General features: G+C 40.5%; 1 protein-coding gene across 1 annotated transcript in view; it reads right to left on the bottom strand.

Annotated features, from left to right (window-relative positions):
- The window catches only part of TMC2 (transmembrane channel like 2), a 73310-nt gene that overhangs the window by 5338 nt on the left and 44055 nt on the right, over positions 1 to 23917 (bottom strand). The window contains exons 12-19 of the mRNA XM_075271995.1: positions 18250 to 18397; positions 15713 to 15901; positions 13081 to 13260; positions 12830 to 12985; positions 9603 to 9731; positions 8632 to 8699; positions 1516 to 1755; positions 560 to 685 (exon numbers count right to left, since the gene is read on the bottom strand). Of these exons, the coding sequence (XP_075128096.1) occupies positions 560 to 685; positions 1516 to 1755; positions 8632 to 8699; positions 9603 to 9731; positions 12830 to 12985; positions 13081 to 13260; positions 15713 to 15901; positions 18250 to 18397 (1236 nt within the window). The remainder of the gene's footprint in view (positions 1 to 559; positions 686 to 1515; positions 1756 to 8631; positions 8700 to 9602; positions 9732 to 12829; positions 12986 to 13080; positions 13261 to 15712; positions 15902 to 18249; positions 18398 to 23917) is intronic.

Here is a 23917-nt window from a genome sequence, read left to right as displayed (position 1 = left end):
CTTACTGTATAGAAGTTTCTCTGATGCCCTAATGGTTATCATTACAGAGCGCATCAATGAGGTTGGAAGTGTCATTCCTCAGCCTTCACTGCTGACACTCTAACTTTTGATCACATGACTGACTCTGCTGTACTCTATGGACCTGCAGCTGGAGAAAAGCAGAGTTGGTGGTGTCACAGGAAGACGGAGCTGCTGCAGTAGAGGCTGAAGAAAGGGACTCCACCTGCTACACTCTACAAAGTTAAATATCATTGGGCTGGGGGTCCATATCCTATGCAATAAGTATGTTTATACATTGCAGTGAATGCATAGTAAAAAAAAAAATATTCCCCACACAATCCCTTTAAGAAGGATCCCATATCCTTCCCTTTAAGGGATCAAAAATAACATATCACTAATACTAGTTCCAGAAACATTGTGCTGATAACCTGTCAGTGTAATACATATGAATGATCAAATCATAAAGGATATTTACTAATAGAGCCCCACCAAAACTGATATCATTTACTATAATAATCCTTTCAGTAAACCTGCTAAGGTTGTAAATATCACTACTTACATCATAAGGAGAATGGCTGGTATAATTAGTCCAGGATTTGCTATAGAACTGAGTATTTTGCCAACAAATGGTGGGAAGTCATTTTCCATTGTTTCTTGGATAACATCAAACATTCTCTTTTTCCCACTAGGAGCAAGAAAGTGTTACTTTAAATATATAGCACAGAGGAACATGAGAAACATCACAAGCAGCTCCCTAGAAGAAATATCCTTTAACACTTTCACTGTAAAAAGAGAATATAGGGCTAGATAAAAAAAAAGGGCTAGAGCTTTGTGTCAGATTAAACACAGAATTTGCATAGTTGTCCGACTGCCTGTGGTCAATTTTAGTTTTATACAGACATACCGAAGATACAGCTTTAGGATAAAAACAACCGTATCAGTAGATCAGTGGACATTGCCCATTCTGACAACAAAAATCAATTAATATTGTATTAAAGCAAGTTACAAACCATGTATTAGGTTGTGTTCACAATAGTGTTGGAGGTACCATTGCTCATTCCATTAGCATTGTCAGTAGGAATAGTAATGCATGCAGTGCAGTGTTATATTTGACGGACACAACAAAAGAACTAGAACAGGACCAATTATAAGTCAGTGAGGTATTTCGGACACTGTTGGTATCCATCATATAATGGGTCTGGTGCTGAGTTTATAATGGAAGTCACCATGCAGATGTGAAGAGAGCTCAATCACAATATTATTCTGATTAGAGATGAGCGAGTAGTATTGGATCAAATATCTCCCCTGCATAGTCATTGCTGTACTTGGTCGAATACCACGTGGTAAATGCTGTAAAAATTTGATTCCCCTCCCACCTTCCCTGGTGCTTTTTTTCACACCAATATCTATGCAGGGGAGGTATTCGATCCAATACTACTCGTTAATCTCTAATTCTGATCCTAACAAAAAACATTAATAAATAACATTAATATGCTATCACTTATGCTATTGTACCTGAAAGGTCCACAGTCAAATGAGGGCGGGAGAGACATGATCGTGTAGGCTACCGGCAGTAGACTCAAAAAAAGGATGAGCAGAAGAAGTCCCATGTAGAAATTATTTGATTTAGAAGCTTTAAAAACACGTTCATGTGGAACATTACTACTCATAACCGCCCAGCATTGGAAATACATAGAGGTCAGCAACCTGAGCACATTGATTCCTATCAGTCCAGGAGCATAAAAAGAGCCCATCCTACAATGAAGAAACATAAAAGATAAGTAAACAACCGCAAACATATAGCACCATGTATCATCTCATGACAACACAACCACTGGATGGTTGCACCATAGGATTGGCATAGTGTGATAGAATATCATAAATCATGTTGTTTTGAAAAACTAGTTATCCATTGTGGTACACAGATATGGAAATGCCCACCCCAAGAGGAAATAAAGGAACAACAAATGTTTCAGTATGATAAAAATAAAATAAAATAAAATAAAAAATAAATAAAAGCAAACCAATTGTCAGTGAACATTTTGGCATCTATTGACAATATACTGAAATAACCGAAGAGTTGCATAGCTTGAAAAAAAAATATATGAAAATATTATCTTCCAAAATTTCTAGTTTAAAAACGGAAGAGTATTTTTTGTCTTTGATGCATTTTTTTTTTATAAACAAAAGCGCCAGGATCTGAGTTGTGTTTCTTGTTGCGTGTTTGCTGGTGGTGTTTATCTGGAGATTTGGGCTGGTGTCCTGTAGCTCTCTGGTAATTCTCTTTGCCACTGAGCTGTTCACTTGGTGGTTGAGTATCTGCCTCATTGTATACAGTGTATGTATATATATATATATATATATATATATATATATATATATATATATATATATATACAGTCCTATGAAAAAGTTTGGGCACCCCTATTAATCTTAATCATTTTTAGTTCTAAATATTTTGGTGTTTATAACAGCCATTTCAGTTTGATATATCTAATAACTGATGGACACAGTAATATTTCAGGATTGAAATGAGGTTTATTGTACTAACAGAAAATGTGCAATATGCATTAAACCAAAATTTGACCTGTGCAAAAGTATGGGCACCTCAACAGAAAAGTGACATTAATATTTAGTAGATCCTCCTTTTGCAAAGATAACAGCCTCTAGTCGCTTCCTGTAGCTTTTAATCAGTTCCTGGATCCTGGATAAAGGTATTTTGGACAAACAATTCAAGTTCAGTTAAGTTAGATGGTCGCCGAGCATGGACAGCCCGCTTCAAATCATCCCACAGATGTTCAATGATATTCAGGTCTGGGGACTGGGATGGCCATTCCAGAACATTGTAATTGTTCCTCTGCATGAATGCCTGAGTCGATTTGGAGCGGTGTTTTGGATCATTGTCTTGCTGAAATATCCATCCCCGGCGTAACTTCAACTTCGTCACTGATTCTCGAACATTGTTCTCAAGAATCTGCTGATACTGAGTGGAATCCATGCGACTCTCAACTTTAACAAGATTCCCGATGCCGGCATTGGCCACACAGCCCCAAAGCATGATGGAACCTCCACCAAATTTTACAGTGGGTAGCATGTGTTTTTCTTGGAATGCTGTTTCTTTTTGGACGCCATGCATAACGCCTTTTTTTATAACCAAACAACTCAATTTTTGTTTCCAAAATGAAGCTGCCTTGTCCAAATGTGCTTTTTCATACCTCAGGCAACTCTATTTGTGGCGTACGTGCAGAAACGGCTTCTTTCTCATCACTCTCCCATACAGCTTCTATTTGTGCAAAGTGCGCTGTATTGCTGACTGATGCACAGTGACACCATCTGCAGCAAGATGATGCTGCAGCTCTTTGGAGGTGGTCTGTGGATTGTCCTTGACTGTTCTCACCATTCTTCTTCTCTGCCTTTCTGATATTTTTCTTGGCCTGCCACTTCTGGGCTTAACAAGAACTGTCCCTGTGGTCTTCCATTTCCTTACTATGTTCCTCACAGTGGAAACTGACAGGTTAAATCTCTGAGACAACTTTTTGTATCCTTCCCCTGAACAACTATGTTGAACAATCTTTGTTTTCAGATCATTTGAGAGTTGTTTTGAGTAGCCCATGATGCCACTCTTCAGAGGAGATTCAAATAGGAGATCAACTTGCAATTGGCCACCTTAAATACCTTTTCTTATGATTGGATACATCTGGCTATGAAGTTCAAAGCTCACTGAGGTTACAAAACCAATTTTGTGCTTCAGTAAGTCAGTAAAAAGTAGTTAGGGGAATTCAAATCAATAAAATGATAAGGGTGCCCATATTTTTGCACCGGTCAAATTTTGGTTTAATGCATATTGCACATTTTCTGTTAGTACAATAAACCTCATTTCAATCCTGAAATATTACTGTGTCCATCAGTTATTAGATATATCAAACTGAAATGGCTGTTGCAAACACCAAAATATTTAGAACAAAAAATGATTAAGATTAATAGGGGTGCCCAAACTTTTTCATAGGACTGTATATATATATAGTTTGGTGTCTCAGTAGATGCGAGATTCAGGTGTTTGACATTGTCATCAATCTATCAAGTATTTCCGGGGTCTGTAAAAGGCTGACTGCTGGCTTTAGTCCTCACCGGTTTTTGTTGTTACCAGCTAGGATTCTTGGCCCAGTATAGTAGGAATGGTTTGTGGAGTTGCACGGTCTCAGGAGCTGATTTGGAAGTGGTGTGAGTTTTGTCTTGTGTCAGAGTCTGTTTTACCCTCAACAGACTCAACCCCTGTCCTGCATTTCTGGTTGCCTGTCACTGTTTTTGTATTAGTGAGATTTTGTTTAGGGCTTCAGGTTTATTTTTGCTCCTGTCCTGTGATACCCTTTCCTCACTACTCCACTTTTCATCTCCTCAAATTCCTGTTTTCTGTTTTGGTTGTGCTGCGCCTGTTAGCAGGGGCGGATCCAGGGCCGGGCGAGCCGGGCAACCGCCCGGGGCCCCGCGCTTAGCGGGGCCCCGCGGCGCGGCCGGGACATAACAAAATGGTCCCGGTCGGCATGTCCAGATTCCAACTGAGCTCAGCGTTAAAGCAGGAGCTGACAGCTCCTGCTTTAAATGCCTATGTATTCGGCTCATCGGCGGTAGGACGCCGATGAGCTAAATACATAGGCGTTTAAAGCAGGAGCTGTCACAGCTCAGGTCCTGCTTTAACACTGAGCTCTGGCATTTGTAGCCGCGATGTGACGTCATCACATCGCGGCTACAATATGTGTATGAGGGAGAGAGCTGCGGGGGAATGAGGAATGGTGAGTGTGTGTGTGTGTGTGTGTGAGAGAACGTGAGAACGGCATGACACTGGGGCAGATGGAGGGGGGGAGAACAGCATGACACTGGGGCAGATGGAGGGGGAGAACGGCATGACACTGGGGCAGATGGAGGGGGGGAGAACAGCATGACACTGGGGCAGATGAAGGGGGGAGAATGGCATGACACTGGGGCAGATGAAGGGGGGAGAATGGCATGACACTAGGGCAGATGAAGGGAGGGAGAATGGCATGGCACTGGGACAGATAGAGGGGGAGAGAACAGCATGACACTGGGGCAGATGGAGGGGGGAGAACGGCATGACACTGGGGCAGATGAAGAGGGGGAGAACAGCATGACACTGGGGCAAATGAAGGGGGGAGAATGGCATGACACTGGGGCAGATGAAGGGGGGGAGAACAGCATGACACTGGGGCAGATGGAGGGGGAGAACGGCATGGCACTGGGACAGATAGAGGGGGAGAGAACAGCATGACACTGGGGCAGATGGAGGGGGGAGAACGGCATGACACTGGGGCAGATGAAGAGGGGGAGAACAGCATAACACTGGGGCAAATGAAGGGGGAGAGAACAGCATGACACTGGGGCAGATGAAGGGAGGAGAACGGCATGACATTGCGGCAGATGAAGGGGGGAGAACGGCATGACACGGGCAGATGAAGGGCGGAGAACGGCATGACACTGGGGCAGATGAAGGGGGGGATGGCATGACACTGGGGCAGATGAAGGGGGGGAATGGCATGACATTGCGGCAGATGAAGGGGGGAGAACGGCATGACACTGGGGCAGATGAAGGGGGGAGAACGGCATGACACTGGGGCAGATGAAGAGGGGGAGAACAGCATGACACTGGGGCAGATGAAGGGGGGAGGGCATGACACTGGGGCAGATGAAGGGGGGGAATGGCATGACATTGCGGCAGATGAAGGGGGGAGAACGGCATGACACTGGGGCAGATGAAGGGGGGAGAACGGCATGACACTGGGGCAGAGACGGGGGGGAAATGAAACTGTGGGCAGATAAAGGGGGAGAATGGCATGAAACTGGGGACAGAGATAGAGGGGGGGACATGAAACTAGGGGTAGATGAAGGGTGTATATGAAAATGGGGGGAGATATAATTTACGGGTGACTGTAGGAGATTTATACTGTGTGGAATCACATGAAAATTGAATGAGAATGGGTGGAGTCAACATAAACGTGGGCGGGGCCTAATTTGCCGCACATTTTATTCCCTCTTTCTAGTCTTCAACAGTTGGGAAGTACAGGTTAGAAGTACGAGACCCCCAGTAAGTAGGGCCCCGCCAAAGTCATTTGCCCAGGGCCCCGCAAACCTTGGATCCACCACTGCCTGTTAGTTTTCCAGCACATCCCATCCTAGTTAGTATTGTTTGCAGCTGCACTTATCCTTTCATTAGGGGTGACCGCCTCTAGTATCCCAGTCCCTAGCCTCTTTCAGCTCTCACCCCATCTGTCTATTAGGTCTCCATGTTTAGAGAGCTAGCAGTTGTTGGGGCCAAGCTTAGCTTGGGTACAGCTGACCAACACCCTCAGGCAGGGCCTAGTCAGCCATCTTAGTGCCAGGGACAGCGTTCCTTCCCCATTTCCATAGAGGTGCTAGCGGCATTCGGTATCGCGGTTGCTCGGGCATTGACACAACTGTGACAAAAAGTGAGGAAATGAAAATATTTTTATTAGACTTTATAAACATCATCTGTACTGATATATTTATCAAAAACAATGCTGCTCTCCCGCTTTTGAAAGAACTTACAGATATGACCAGGAATAAAGTTAGAACGGAGACACTTTTGCCCTTTACAATCTTTTGGCTTTGTCAGCGAAGGTTACCACTCGGAATTGACTATAAGAGTCACAAGCATAGCAATTAGTTTAATGAGAATATTTTGTACTTCATGTGTTTAAGAGAAGGGAATAGGTTAGTAGTTCAGCTGAAGGTAACAAACTGCTGATGTGTATACTGTATTTAATAAGGTTAGAACACAAGTTATTGGGTCCACTGCTGCAAAGACACAGCACTTGCTCCATCATAAATGGGTTCTATAATATACAGATGATATCTTACTGCAAAAGGATTTGACAATAACTCTGATCCCATCCAAAGCAACAATAGCATTTAGCTGGTTAAAAATAGGAAGAGAGTTACGTGTTACCCCAATGTCACAAATACCAATGGGTTGCAATGGCAGCTGAGTGCCTATTAGTTATGGGGTAATAGGTTGTATCTTACTTTTTAGTATTGTCAGTATATCAATGCATTATATATTCATTCAGCAGATCGCATTGTGAAGTGTTGTGACTTAAACATTATTGAATACAACTATTTAAAAAAGTAAAACGTTTGCTGTTAAAAATAACATTCCCATGTAAAGTTGGCTGAATTTTGCAAAAGTGTTAAAATCTACATATAAGATTTTGCCACAATTCTTACAAACTGTAAAAAAAAGTGTGAACTGCATGGTTAAAAACATCAAAATAACAAAAAAAACAACAAAAAACAACAATTTGGAATCACTTTTTTATACCCCCAAAATAATCATGTAAATTCACTCCAAAATATTTCAATACAAAAGTATGATTATATTCTCCAAAAAAGCCAAGACCAAATTCAGCTACTTTGAAGAAAGAATAAAAAAATATGGCTCTGTATCCACGTGGAAAAAAAAACGCCTCCCCATAGAGTTGGGTTTTGCGGAAAAAAAGCTTCCTTCAGGCGGATTTGGCCTGTAAAAACCAACGCAGTCAATGGGAGGTGGAAAATCCACGTCGTGGATTTGGGCGTGGAATTGGCAAAAAACTGCGTGGAAAAACCGCTAGCGTTTTTTTCAAGGTCCATACACTGTGCCATTTCCTAATTTCTGAAGTGGATTTTTTCCTCGACAAAAAAACTCTGTATGAATGGACTCAGGCTAAGTTCACACAAGGTTTTTAGGACCAGAACTTGAGGCGGAGGAGGAGGTCTGCTATTGCTTTGTGTTTACCTGTCACTTATATAAGTAAAACGTTTATAACATCACTTCTACTAGTACTTCTGCTCTCTAAACAATATTTTAGAACAAAAAATTACTTAACAAAATTTCACATTATCCAATGTCTACACTTATGCTAGAAAATAATTGAAACATTAAAAGTAATTTATTTTAACCCCGTATTACTCTTTATCCTATGATTATATCTTAATTTTATCTCATTTCTATCTTAATTCTATCTTATTTTAATAACTGAATCATTTTAATAACCCGATCAGCCACAAAATTATTAAATTTTTAAAATGAGAAATGAATGCGTTTTTAAGATTAATTATTACATTATTAAAGTATTAAAATATATTGCATGACGTTATTGCTGAAAACTTTCTGCTCACTGAGGTTCCAGAATTATTATTAGTTTGATAGCTTGCCTACCATAAGGCCAAGGCCCATATTATTCCATATAGTGAGCTGGACTGGATTCTTCTGGGCTCATTGTTATTTGATTTCCTCTTTGTTCTTCTGATGTACTGAACTCTGTGTTTGTAAAGCTTTCAATAAATATGTATCTGATCAAGGGGCAACACAATAGCCTTGCAATGCTGGAGTCCTGGGTTCGAATCCCGGCAGGAACAACATCTGCAAGGAGTTTGTATGTTCTCTCCGTGTTTACGTGGATTTCCTCCCATTCTACAAAGACATACTGATAGGAAAAAAATGTACATTGTGATCCCTATATGGGGATAAAAAATATACCTACAAAGATATGGCTCCCTGAATACAACAAAGTAAAAAAAGTGTGGAACTCAAACTCATTTATATCATAATTATATTACCAAATCATTCCTTGATTGAAGACTAGCCCCAACACATTACCACTGATATCAAATTCTGCATAGGACGGCTGTAGGGAAAATGAATAAATTAGAGATTATAGTGAAAAAGGGTCATTGTCACAGTTTATTGGTCTAAAAGCACATTACCTACATTTGTTAACCTTCGATAGTACACATATATATCGTAGTTGATAGATCTGATGCTTGATTCACATCTGCGATGGTATTCCGTCCGGGGGAGTCCACATGGGGAATACCGAACGCAACTGCAAGCGGTGTGCCATTGAAAGCACATGGACTCCATAGACTATAATGGGGTCCGTGTGTTTGCCACGAGCTGCCTGCATGAATCATGCGGACAGGAAAGTAGATTGTGAAGTAATTTCCTGTCCGCATGTTTCCTGCAGAGATCTGGCGGCAAGCACATGGACCCCATTTTAGTCTATGGGGTCCATGTGCTTTTACTGGCACACTGCTTGCATTTGTGTTCAGTATTTCATTTGAGGGGGGCCCTCATGCTGACTTCCCTGCACGGAATACCGAATCAGATGTGAACGAGACTGGAACACAGGCTGAGTTCAGATGGGGTTTTTGGTCAGGATTTTGATGCGGAATCCACGTCAAAATCCTGACCAAAAAAAACTCTTGAGGAAAAAAGAAGCGGCATGCCTTTTCTTCAGGTGGACTCCATGGTCATTTCACGTTCGCCTAAAGACACTCCCTCCCGACTAGGCTCATTCGTTTGGGCCTAATCCGGAGCGGAGTGCCGTGACTGGAAGTCGGTGCACTTTCTTTAATAATAATTTATTAAGCAATGTACAAGGAAACATATTATAATAAAAATTCAGATGTGTGAAAATTTTGCATACAATAAAATAATATAGATATTTTAGCATACAATAGAAATTTAGCATACAATAAAATATAATAGATATTATTATTATTATTATTATGCTTATAAAATAACTTACAAATCCAGCTTCCAAGTCCCAGCACCAACAGTAATTCATGAAGCGTACAAAGCAGGCACGGAGGAAATCCCCAACCAGGATGGTGACATATGTCACTAGAATGTCAGAAACTGTCAGTCTCACAAATTCCTAATTGGAAGGCGAGCATTGAAAAATAAAGCAGAATATTTTCTGATATGGGTAGGATTATATTGAGCAGCTACAGTAATATATAGACAGTGTAACAATAGGTTAGTATCATAACATTCCAGTTTGGTAACAATTTAAAGAATTCAACTAGATGTGATAAAAAAAAGCAATAAATCACAATAATTGGAAATAAAAATGACACCAGCTTGCTAGTATGGTACAAGCCTATACACAAAACACAGAAGTATACATACACAACGTGTACTGTAATAACATGGGTCTAAAAAGGTGCTGGGCATAGCAAATACAAAGAATAGAAAAAGAAATAATAATTGAACAATAAGCCAAAGAAAATAGTAACATGGGATTTTCACCATGGATTTTTCAGATAGCATTCTGTGAATGGATTATGATATGGCTAAGTTAGTGATTTGTGTTTTCTTAGTACTTCAGTTATGTGAACTGGGTAACTATACTTATTAGATGTTACCTTATGATTTATTGTCATGGAATTGTAGGTAAAGATACAGTCTATTATTATCTTTCTTTGGCATATTGATCCGTTATTTTGTGTTATTGTGGAAAATACATCTTTGGAACATGCAATTACATCATATTCCTGGTTTCATGTACTAGGAAAGTTTACATTGGTCCAGCACTATTAAAGAGAACCTTTCATGTCCTCCTACACATGTGGTTTTATATACTGCTAGAGAGTTGAACTGAATTCAGCATACTGTAGGCTTTCCAGGATATGTGCCCTGTGGCTGGAGATATCAGTACCATTAGTTTTGTCACCGATCTCTGACCACCATCAAAAGGGCATTCCTGACAGTCTAGCTGGGCTGTGAGGAATGGCTCCCCCTGACAGTACTGTAACATAGCCTTACTAACCAGTGATGATGCTGAGCTATGAGGAACGCTACCCAAGTACAAGGCTATGGACGAGTACTGTCAGGGAGGGCGTTCATCACAGCCCAGCAGGACTGTCTAACTAACGGCACCGATATCTCCAGCCATGGGGCACATAACATGGAAAGCCGACAGTGCACTGAATTCTAGCGGTATATAAAACTGCATGTGCCTGAGGACATGAAAGGTCCTCTTTAAGGATGACATCCAATATCTTTACTTCACATAGTTCAAAGTACATGACAGTCGATGCATTTCAAGTGTTCTTACGCTACATGTTTTCACATTTTGTCTGTATAGGCATTAAGGCCCGCGGGTGAAAGTTTCTTTTTTATCTCAAAATACTCTAACTTACAGTGAATTGTAATAGGTTTATGATACTTATTTTATTTTTAATGCATTTTTCCTATCAATCTATACAGTAAAGTTTATCTTAGTGTCTTGGCAGCCTATTTATTGTTTACATACCAAGCACAGCGCTATACTTTCAGTAGTGGTTATGCCCGGTATTGCAGCTGAATCCAGTTTAGTTCTATTCAAATACACACCAGAAACACTATAGTCCCTACAGTCGGCTGATGGCAGGTGTGCCAGGAGTCCTCAAAGATAAGCCATCATCATAATCATATTACTATTATTATTAGTAGTATTATTATTTATTACATAGTCATTTTAAGGCACTGATCATATCCTGTTTAGGTGCTGTTAGTTTCAGAACCCAATATCCAAGGTTCTCTACTGTCAGGTGGGCCATCCAAGACAGTCTGCTCCAGCCCCATGACAGCCCACCTGACAGAAGAGAGTCTAATAGAAACGAGAGAAACCAATAGAAACGATAGCTTGGGAATGGTAGGGCTTAGAGAAGAAAAATCCAACTGCACTGGAATCAGTAGAGTTGCACCTATTAAAGGATAGTTGTAGATGGTGGTGAAAGCTCCTCTTTAATCTAAAAATAAATCTAGAAATATTTGTTTGTGACATGCGTGTACTTGGTAAAGTGGATCTACCATTGTAGACACAAATGTTTCCCTGCTTGTGATATGATAGTACTGTAAAATCTTCCACCACATTTTTGCTACTCAATTTGTCTAAAAAAATCTTCTATCTGTAAAATGTAGAGATAAGAAATTATTCTATTCAGGCTGAAATCTATTGAATGGCGTATAATATCCCATCAAAACTAAGACATACAATAGACTATCATCAAGAGCAGACTACTTGAAATGCATAAGCACACTTGTTGGTTATTATGCAGACAGTGTTTTGAGTAGAAACCCCTTAATCATAGGCATAATCCTTATTAAGAGCATACTCAACGCTCATAACCTGTTTGCCATAAAGGCATATGGATTTCAGTCCTTTTGGGTTAAGCTCTCGTATATCAATATACTGCGCTATGCAGCTATAATACTAGAACCAGGGTTCACAATGTTAATGTGTCTGGATTTTTATATAGTACATTCCCATGCTCTAGCATCAATGTAAGGTAAGAATTGTGATACGTAACCCCAGGCTATTCTCATATAAATTCAGTGTCATGCCTCATTTACACAATACAGCTGAGACTGTGTCTTTAGCAGCATTCATGTGGCAGCCATTATTTTCACAGACCCATTCACTTCAATGTGTGAATCGGGTCCATAAAAACAGTCATGATAGTCCGAGCTGTGTAAAAATAGAACAAATTCTATTTTTTTTTTAAAGATCTTAAAGGTTCTGTTTGACCTGTGTGAATAGACTCTTAAGCCTCGTTCACAACTGCATTGGTAATCCCCGAATGGACTACCAAACGCATTGGCAAGCGGTGAGCAGTGAAAGCACACGGACCGCATAGATTATAATTGGGTCCGTGTGCTTTCCGTGCGGTGTCCACAGGACTCATGCGGACAGGAAAGTAAATAATGAAGTACTTTTCTGTCCGCATGTTTTGTGCGGAAAGCACATGGACCACATTATAGTCTAGGCCTTAATGAGACCTATTTCTTATATTAGTTCATTTCTTATTGTGTCCTCAGCCCAGAGATCAACATTTCAGAGTTGCCTTTGGTGTATTTTACAGGTTGCACAAAATTATTTAAAATCTCACAATTGCGATAATAGGTCCAGAAGTGAACAATGTTTAACGCCAGTATATAGAGACCATGAAACAGCATATTATACTAGGATAAGATAATAATTGTTCTTACAACTCCCACATTCGTCTCCCAGCAGGGACCCCTGGGTACATCAGCAGGATGCAGTGGTGGTGGCGTAGTGTCAGTTCCATTAATGTTGGTGCTTAAATTGTAGTAGTTGTACAAAGTCCAGTAAGTTATATTCTTGATGTCTTCCTCGTGTGCTAGCTGCCAAAAAATAAAAAACAAAATAGTCACATGCACTAAGGTATCCTAAGGTATATAAATGTATAAAGACAGCATTGTGATTATTCCGATCTTACTTTCTCATTAACATCATCCATCAAAGCCAGCAGGAAAGTGTATAGATTGCCAAGGAACAAAGCAAAGATTCTTCCCAGCTGCCACTTTAATGCCACCCGAGGATGGTAATCTTCTAAATTTGCAATTGTTTCAAAAAGTGGGGGGCAAAACATTCCAAGCAAAGACATCACAATCTCAACCTGCAGAGAACCACATTAAAGTACCAAGATTAAAACTCTTAAAGACTTATCAGAAAAAGCTAACTCTTAGTTTTCCCATATTATATATCAATTTTAAAAGATGTGAACAGATTTGTCAACATTTAGCAGAAAACTCCAGTCAAAACCTATATTAGTAGACAACAGGCTTACAGCATATGAACAACTTGGCTGCTGAATACCATTGAAAATACATTTCTTACATTCCCATCTTGACTTTTTCCCACCCAATTTGGGACACATGAGTCACGAACATGGAGAGCAATTCCATAAAGTTATTTCTACAATGGAGAACAGATACCAAGGCCGCAGGAATCCCAACATGATGGGGGACTACTGCTGGTTTTTGCAACGGGAAAATATGACCGTTCACAAACACAAAAGCACTGAAGATGCCTGAAGCACTTTTAGCAGTCCCCGGGCCTTGTTCAAGTAAGACTTTTAAACCGACAAATGAGACTTTTTGGAACTTTGCTATTCCATTACATTTTCATACACTGTTTATTATGAAAACTTTGATTTAGATCAGGTAATTGTTGGAGTAAAACTCGTTCTGTTCAAAATTGTTCAATGCTTTCCAAGTGCTTAATTAATTTAGGCACACTTATGCATAGCAAAATTTCCTGACATGTTACAACAATTCTAATTTTTGGATTTGGAATCCACACACAATAGGATTCCACTATAGGACAAATGGTTTTTGTCAAGTAGCAGATGAAATTTTTTTTGTTGTTGTGTGGTGTTATACTCTGGAGTCACTTCGGACCACATAGTATAATGATTGGAGGCCCAGAGGAGGTGAGCAAACATAAAAACCAGTGTTACTCACCTCTCCAGCATGACACAATGCAGGCTTTGGCCTCACAGACATCACGTGAGTCAGGCTGGCATCACGGTGCATAATGATGCCCATGTAACCTACGTCTGTCATGTCAGTGAAGAGGGTTGAAAACAGCCAGAAGTCACGCTGGAGCCCAGGAGAGGTGAGTAACAGGGTTTTTTTTGTTTGACACCTCCCCTGGATAGTGTACTCCAAAAATTTTGAATTCTGCTGACCCCGAAATTTTTGCAATATTTGCAACGAAAAACGTTGGGGTCATGATGGGACATAATACTGTGTGGAGGGTCCACTATATGACATTATACTGTGTGGAGGGGTCACTTTAGGACATTATACTGTGTGGAGAGGCTGCTATATGACATTATAATATGTGGAGGGGCTACTATGGGACATAATATTTTGTGGAGGGGCCACCATGGAATAATATACTATGTGGAGGGTCCACTATATGACATTATACTGTGTGGAGCCATCACTATAGGACATTGTACTGTGTGGGGGGCCGTTATATAACATTATAATTTATGGAGGGACCACTGTAGGACATTATACTGTATGGAGGCCACTATGGAACATTATACTGTGTGCATGGGCCACTCTGGGACATTATTTATTTTTGTAATGTAGGTTTTGATCCCCATGCAGGGCTCACAGTCTACATTCTATGGGACATTATACTATGTGGAGGGCCTGCTATGCAACATTGTAACGGGTGGAGGGTCCACTATGGGACATTATGGGGCCACTATTTTTTGAAGGTTTATTATATGGTCGTTGGAGATTGATCTTAGGATATATACCTACCCTTATTTTGTTTTTCTGGTGCTTCTTGGATATAGTCATATGGATAATGGCACAGACTCAATAATTTTACCAGCATGATATCTTGTGGTTGCTGATAGTCCTGTCTAACAGCTGGTTCAGATATAACTTTAATTTTGGATGTTTAACCCCTTAGACGGTGATATCAATAAAATAGTTACACCAATAATATTTACATAGATTTTTGTGAACTACTGATTTTGTTATCAATATACCTATAACTAATTGCAAACTAATTCATGCCTACATGTTCCAAAAACCAATAGATTTGGGATAAGTACCACCACTAAATGTCAGGACAAGATCAACATTTAGTACTCTTTATTGTTCTCTTTGCATGTTCATGAGACGAACAAAGTCCTTTCAATAACATATATCTATATCTATTGTCTTAATCAGGGTATATATCGAAAAGTTCAACATGGAACCTTCTGAACAATGACAGCTTTGCCAAGCACCTTTATTAAGGGTTCACTTCCATGACTCTGTTTCCAAATATCTGTATTGATTAATTGAATAATTTTTGTTCTATAACATGAGAAATGACATAATTTTGGGTGGGTGCAGTCATCACTAAGGGTAACGTACTGCATATAGATTTATATAACAAGTGCTATACTTAGAGAGAACTATATACATTTGTATGGAGTGAGCACCTGATAGCTCCGGCTGCAGGTGGCAGTTTGCTAACTATGTCATTGTAGGCTATAACTATAACATTGTGTCTTCTTGGTAAGAATTAGAAGCTTATTATACAAAATATTTCATTACCTCATTTCTTTCATACCAGCCAACATTTTGCATCTTGGAGAATGTCTGTGAGCGCTTAACAACAAAGTAGATAAGATAACCACTCCCACACAAGCAGCATATTATCATTACATTGGCCAAGACCCGGAGGAATCTAGTAAGATGAATGTTTTCATCCTTGTTGCTTTCTTCTTCATCTACAATGGATTCCTGAAGGAAAGAACACAAAGCACAGAATGTCATTAGTTCTTGAAAGGAACATGAAGAACATTAACTGTGTATACAAAGCTGTGTCAACAAAGTAATAAACCTATAATTGGGATCAATACATTACTTGAAAGGGATCACAAAATATTACTGTAAATGGCATATTATAGTATTATAGCAAAGTAATAAGACCTCTATAATATGTTAGTAACAGAAATGCGAAGGTGAGTTTAAGTGGTTGAGTCATGTAGGTCAGACATACATAGCATTAATAGCAAATTGTGAGTTCAAGCCCCAGTTCTGAATGCTATGTAGTAAAATTTGTGCTAGATAATGTTATATTACCAAAAACTTCTTCAATTTTGCTTCATGATACCTAAGTTTTAGTAACTAGTCTACTGGATTTTAATACATTTTATAATTACCAAAAGTGAAAAATTCATGTACTCTCCTCCATATTTAAATGGTTAAAAGCAAGTGGTGCACAATGTACAATTTGTGGCTCTTGATATCGTCCAACCATTAAGACACAGGGAGCCACACAGGAATATACTGTAGCTAAATAAGTGTAAAAGTAGCAGGCAAATCGGCCCATGTGCCTCAAGTGTTCCAGAGGCTCCTTTACTATAGTAAAAGACATCAATACGTAGAATAGAATATTGTAGGTGTGAATATTCTTGTTACAGAGTTCGCATTGGGGCCCAGAAGCATCCCATTAGAGCTTTGTATTTTACTGATACAGAAAGTACCATTAGTAGAGATGGGCGAACCTCTGAAGATTCTTTAACTCGTGGGTTCAGACAATTACATCCTGCAGATTATTACTATATATAATACAATCCAATCTGCCAGCAGTTTGTGTAGATGGAAAATGTATTGTATCTAACTGATAAGTGGTGTACTACTTTTCCAATAAATGGACACTTTCTCTCTCTCTCTCTCTCTCTCTCTCTCTCTCTCTCTCTCTCTCTCTCTCTATATATATATATATATATTTAATAAGTTTTTCTCTATTAAGAGCCCTTTTGGCTGCAGAGGAGTTACTTCTGTATCATTTATGGGATGATACCCAGCTTTTCTGGTGCTGCTACAATTGCTGATTTTCAAATGCTTACCTGGTTCTATCTGCATGTAGGCAGCCCTACATTATTGAAATACTGCCTCCTTAGATCAGGGGCTAATGATGCACTTTCATAGTTAAGGCAGGGCTGCACCTCTAATGAGGCGAGATGAGGTGGCGGCCTTACATGGCACTTTCGGAAGGGGCTGTGCCGCCGCAATTTGATTTTTTTTTAAACTTTTTTTTGTAAACTAGCGCAGGACAGGGCCGCTGTGAAAACAAACTAAGTGGACCTATCCTGGGCTGGTTTAGACCTCTGCGTCTCAGCGCAAGCAGCATCATCACGCTGCTTGTGCTGAGACACAGGCATCTTATTGCCGGGTGAAAGGAGGAGGCGGTGGTGGTAGGTAAGTAACAACCTTTTTTTTTTAAATAGGCCGCTACCTGCTGAAGTATCCCCAGAAGGTAGCAGCCTATTTACCTATCCCCAGGCCTGCTCATGGCCGCCCCCACTTCCCCTTCTGCTATAGGATGTGGGTGTGGCCATCATCAGGCCTGGGCCCAGGCCGCGAACCCCAACTACCGCTATTATTATACTCAGGGGTCTTTTCAGACTGGCTTAGGTAAGCAAAAATGCCGCTCTCCCTGGGGCCCTGGCATAGCGCCGCCTGAAGCGGTCGCTTCAGGTCGCCTCATGGGAGGTGCTGCGCTGCCTCCCACACACCAAAGACATACTGATAGGGATTGTAGATTGTGAGCCCTATATGGGACAGTGACTTTCAATGTCTGTAAAGCGCTGCGGATTATGATGGCACTATATAAGTAAGCATAATAAATAAATAATAATAAATTTGCTAATTAGTTGCAAGTCAAATTTCTGTATGAGATAGCCAAGATGATTGTCTATATAATGATGGTAGTCTCACATTCCAAACTGTAGTGGATTGTGAGATATGGAGCCTGAGAGTCCAACGTTCAAAACATTGTTACCCTTTTGCTCACCAGTGTCTATTAAACATTCACAAAGATTCATTAAAGAAATACTTGCTTGAAAGTGTTTCTAAGTGTAAATTCGTAATCCTGTTCTAAGACTCTTATCACTAATAACATAATTACTTTTCTGTTCACATTAACATTTCAATTGAAATATGGGGATACTGGCTATAAAAATTGATTGTAACAGTGAATCGTTGGCTTCATATACATTAATGGAGAAAAGTGAATTATGTTCTGCATTGAAGTTAAGTAATGCTGCCCTCAAGCACCAAGATTAATAGGCTTTTCTTAGTACCTTAAAGCTGGTAGTTATAGATGCATATTTGTTATCCGCTGTCTCTGGGTTTCCTATTAAATAATCCCAGCTAGTGAACATTTTAAAGCTAAAATTATAATTCCCATCATCTCCATCAGCTGTATTTTCATTGGCATTACTCGCCATCCTAAAAAACATAAAACACATCAAAGCATGAGAAATGAGATACATAAACTTATTATAGGATTGTCTATTTAGAAAATCATGATACCTAAAATGTATCATATGCATCTATCTGCAGCCACCACTTCTGGTAGATGCCGGAAGCTAGAATATCAGGATTACAATTTCTTGTGTATTACTTTTCCATTGACATTTCTCTTCTGTGTCTTGTTATTCTATTAATAAATCAATTAATTTATTAAATTGATTTTATTAAATGAAATAATAAAATAAGGTCTGTGCATAACACTGAACTACTTTTTTCTATAAGGCTTAGAGGGAGTTCACACTACCATTATAAATGTATAGGATGACAGCAACAGACATTAAAGTGGTACAGAGAATGGTTATAGACTGATTCTGTGTCCGTTCACATTGACACTAATGTAAAGTTTTCATCATGTTAGTTTATCTTTGTAATGGAAGATAAAGGGATGCATTCAAGACTTCATCTTCCATTACAAAGGTAAAGAATAGAGATGAGCAAACACTAAAATGTCCGAGGTTCGAAATCCGATTTGAACAGCCGTGACACTGTTTGAACGGATTTCGAACCCCATTATATTCTATGGGGGGAAATGTTCGTTTCAGGGGTACGCAAAATTCGATAACATTATACTTACCAAGTCCACGAGTGACGGTCGGGCTGGATTCTCCTTGAAGTCTTCTCCCGGCGCAGTGTCCCCGCGTCTTCTTCCGGCTGGAATTCACTCTTCCTAGGCATCGGGGCCTAGGCAGAGCCGACTGCACATGCGCGGTCGGCTCTGCCCGGCCCGACGCCTGAGCAGAGCTGAATGCGCATGTGAGGGCATGCGCAGTCGGCTCTGCCTAGGCCAGATGCCTAGGCAGAGTGAATTCCAGCTGGAAGACGCCGCGGGGACGCTGCACGGAGAAGACTTCTAAAGGTAAGAGAAGAACCAGCGTTGATTGGCAGAATGTATAGCATTCTGCCAATCAACACTGGTTCTGCATCAAACCTTAAACTTCGAACAGCTAGTAGTGTTCGATCGAGTACGAGTGTTTCGAATACCGTAGTATTCGATTGAACACCTACTCGATTGAACACTACTCGCTCATCTCTAGTAAAGAAACATTCTCTCTGCGACAGTTTAATGTCCTTTGCTGTCATCCTATGATAGAAGACAGCAACGGACATTTACAATGGTAGTGTGAACTTCCCCTTAGATTCTGATTCTTTTTAGACGTCTATGCAATATGCTGCCATTTCTAAAGTATCTGCATTTAGATACATACTGTTGCTGCCGGTTAAATGCACTGCATACTTGTATCTGTAAACACATAATTCACATCCTGCAGAAGACGCTCTCTAGTTCTATTAAAATATTCATGGTAAAACAAAAAACTGGAACAGATGACAAACAAAATTTATTTGCTACATTTGTAGACACTGCGGATCAAGTTTTGCTGTTCCTCTATATAGGAATGAGAAAGTCAGTTAATGAAAGTTGTAGGAAATGGCCTAAAATACTGTAAGTCAGTAGGCAGGAAGTAACTGTATGGGAATTCCAAAACTAAGCTTAGATTTTAGTAAAATGTAAGTATACAATTTCAATAAGCTCACTGCTTGCATAGATGTCCTGTCTAGCTTTTACTCACACTTTAAAAAATATATTGTTAAATAAGTTGTCCAAGACTATATTTAGATGGCCTATGAGGACAGATCATTAATCAGATTGGTGAAGTCCCAAAACCTGGTATCTCCTCTGATCAACTGAGGTCTGTACAGCGCACAAAGTAGAAAGCAGATGGTTCCATACACTGTCTAGTGGCCGAGCTAATAAAGTTTATTACCTATTTAAGTGATAATGATAGGCCATCAATATGCAGCCTTGCACAGCCCCTTTAAATGGTCACTAATTTTTCAGTCAATTTAGTATCATGACGTGAAATTCTAGTACCATTATACTTCATGGGGACAGTTTTAAGGGGGGTTTAATACTTTATGGGGGCAATTATACTGTATTTGAGGAATGATAGGGGCCAATATCCTGTGTTATTGATGATGTGGATCAACATCCTGTGGGGACATTAACCTGTCTGGAAATATTAAAGGGGTTAGCCACCTTTCCAATATTGATGACCTATCCTTAGGATAGGCCATCAATATTACATATTTGAGAATCTGACAGCCAGGACCCCTGCAGATCAGCTGTTCCGGGACAGCTACTGGTATTGTTAACATGCCAGTAGCCAAACAATGGCAGGCACAGTTCCTGGCATGTTAATATTACTGGTACCCATGCCTTCTTGGAACAGCTGATCTGCAGGGAACCTGGCTATCAGACCCCTGCAGATGTAATATTGGTACGGCCTATCTTAAAGATAGGCATAAATACTAGAAAAGTTGAATAGCCATTTAATATACAAGACATGGTTTATATTGGGGAAACATTAATTTAGAATTAGAGGGAGTACTCCACTCCACTCTGAATGACTGGAAGGCACTGTAGGAAAAGCTTCAAAAGGGGGCACGGCTTTCTGTTAAAAAAATTTTCACATTATCCTGTGCCCCACCCCCCTTCAAAATATTTTACTCACTGTGCTCCCAAGCGAAAAAAAAAACTCTCAGTCTATTATGAGGCTCATAGGTAAGGGCTCGTTCACATCTGCGCCCGGTCTCCGTTCTGCAGGTTTCTGTTTCCTGCACAAAACAGGGCAGGAGACGGAAACCTGCAGGACTCTTTCTCACCCATTCATTTGAATGGGTTTTAAAGCTGTCTGGCCGTGAGCGCCGGTGAGCGTTTTATGCTCTCCGCCGCGAAACTGGTTTTTTTTTTAATCCGGACACAGAGTCGGACATGCAGTACTCTGTGTCCGGTTTAAAAAACCAGTTTCGCGGCGGAGAGCATAAAACGCTCACCGCCGGACCCGGTATGTGGTTTCCGTCTTCTTGCATGCAGAAGACGGAAACCACAGAACGGAGACCCGAACGCAGGTGTGAACCTAGCGTCAATTGTATTCCCCATGAAATAACAACTTAGCTGCATTTTCTTACAACTCCTGATCGTGCTGTTCCTCTGTTACTCCACCAGATGTCCATTTATTCCTAAATTTCTAGGGGTAATAACAGAGGACCAGGACAGCGCAGTTATAAGAGAAGATGCTTTGGAATTGTTTCATGTGGAATACAAGTATTTATTAAAGCAGACATGTCAGGAGAGGTAAGCGGTCCTCCTTAATTTAATGCTTTATATTAGCCTATGTTTTCTGCACAAGCCCATTTTATTCAGGTACATATACACTCACCGGCCACTTTATTAGGTACACCATGCTAGTAACGGGTTGGACCCCCTTTTGCCTTCAGAACTGCCTCAATTCTTCGTGGCATAGATTCAACAAGGTGCTGGAAGCATTCCTCAGAGATTTTGGTCCATATTGACATGATGGCATCACACAGTTGCCGCAGATTTGTCGGCTGCACATCCATGATGCGAATCTCCCGTTCCACCACATCCCAAAGATGCTCTATTGGATTGAGATCTGGTGACTGTGGAGGCCATTGGAGTACAGTGAACTCATTGTCATGTTCAAGAAACCAGTCTGAGATGATTCCAGCTTTATGACATGGCGCATTATCCTGCTGAAAGTAGCCATCAGATGTTGGGTACATTGTGGTCATAAAGGGATGGACATGGTCAGCAACAATACTCAGGTAGGCTTTGGCGTTGCAACGATGCTCAATTGGTACCAAGGGGCCCAAAGAGTGCCAAGAAAATATTCCCCACACCATGACACCACCACCACCAGCCTGAACCGTTGATACAAGGCAGGATGGATCCATGCTTTCATGTTGTTGACGCCAAATTCTGACCCTACCATCCGAATGTCGCAGCAGAAATCGAGACTCATCAGACCAGGCAACGTTTTTCCAATCTTCAATTGTCCAATTTCGATGAGCTTGTGCAAATTGTAGCCTCAGTTTCCTGTTCTTAGCTGAAAGGAGTGGCACCCGGTGTGGTCTTCTGCTGCTGTAGCCCATCTGCCTCAAAGTTCGACGTACTGTGCGTTCAGAGATGCTCTTCTGGCTACCTTGGTTGTAACGGGTGGCTATTTGAGTCACTGTTGCCTTTCCATCAGCTCGAACCAGTCTGGCAATTCTCCTCTGACCTCTGGCATCAACAACGCATTTCCGGCCACAGAACTGCCGCTCACTGGATGTTTTTTCTTTTTCGGACCATTCTCTGTAAACCCTAGACATGGTTGTGCGTGAAAATCCCAGTAGATCAGCAGTTTCTGAAATACTCAGACCAGCCCTTCTGGCACCAACAACCATGCCACGTTCAAAGGCACTCAAATCACCTTTCTTCCCCATACTGATGCTCGGTTTGAACTGCAGGAGATTGTCTTGACCATGTCTACATGCCTAAATGCACTGAGTTGCCGCCATGTGATTGGCTGATTAGAAATTAAGTGTTAACGAGCAGTTGGACAGGTGTACCTAATAAAGTGGCCGATGAGTGTACATCATTTTACAGACTTCCTGATGTACATTTGAATAAAGCAATAAGTAATAACAGGCCATTACCGATATTTCCAAGAGAACACATTTGCCCTTTTACTTAAGCTAAAAGCTCATAAGTTGCGATAACAAAAAACAATTACATAGCAGCTAGAATGTAGCATTATAAGCGGCCATAAATAATTCATATCTGAATGGCATTTACGTCGGCGGCGGTGTCACTAGATATAAGACCTGTGGGGAATAATGTGAGACTGTTAGAGAAGTAAATGTTACTTTTATAATTCTAGTTTATTCGTTCATGGTCAGATAATTGGTAGATGGCACTACATAGAAATACAAATAATATTTAGTCCTATTTCATATTAAAGCTAAGCACTGAACGCTATAGAAAAAAAAATCCTCAAAAAGGCTATGCTTTACCTTACCTTTTCCAGCTGTTGGTGGTCATGGCACATACGGGCAGATTGTTATCAAGTCACTTTTTTGTTGTTTAACCAAATTTATGAGCTAATATTCACAATATTAATTTGGTCCAATTATTTAGGGCAGAAGAGGTAATTGCCCATGGGGCCTCCAACGATCAGTCCTCTTTAGATATAGGCCAGACACGAGTACCATCATCATCAAGGCCAGAAGGGCACTGTGGCTGCTCTACCAGAATTCATCTAGACAATCGCAGTTGTTACTATAGCTACTGAGAAGTAATGAAGAAGTCAAGGAATGTAGTCTTAGGTTCACATTTGCGCCTGGTCTCCGCTTTGTGGGTTTCCGTCTTCTGCCAATAGGAAACCCGGCATTCAGTGTCTGCCGTGAGCGTCTTCTGGTCTCTGCAGCAAAACTGTTTTTTTTAACCGGACACAAAGTCCAGCATGTCTGACTTTGTGTCCGGTTAAAAAAAACGATTTTGCCTCGGAGGGTAGAAGACACTCACGGCCGCTCAAAGGCGGACACTTTGCAAACCCATTCAAGTGACGGTGACTAGCAGCTGTCCTCTTTTGCTAC

The sequence above is a fragment of the Leptodactylus fuscus genome, chromosome 4 (assembly GCF_031893055.1).
Source record: "Leptodactylus fuscus isolate aLepFus1 chromosome 4, aLepFus1.hap2, whole genome shotgun sequence".
In the NCBI taxonomy this organism is placed as follows: Eukaryota; Metazoa; Chordata; class Amphibia; order Anura; family Leptodactylidae; genus Leptodactylus; species Leptodactylus fuscus.
This window is presented reverse-complemented; position numbering and strand designations above follow the sequence as displayed.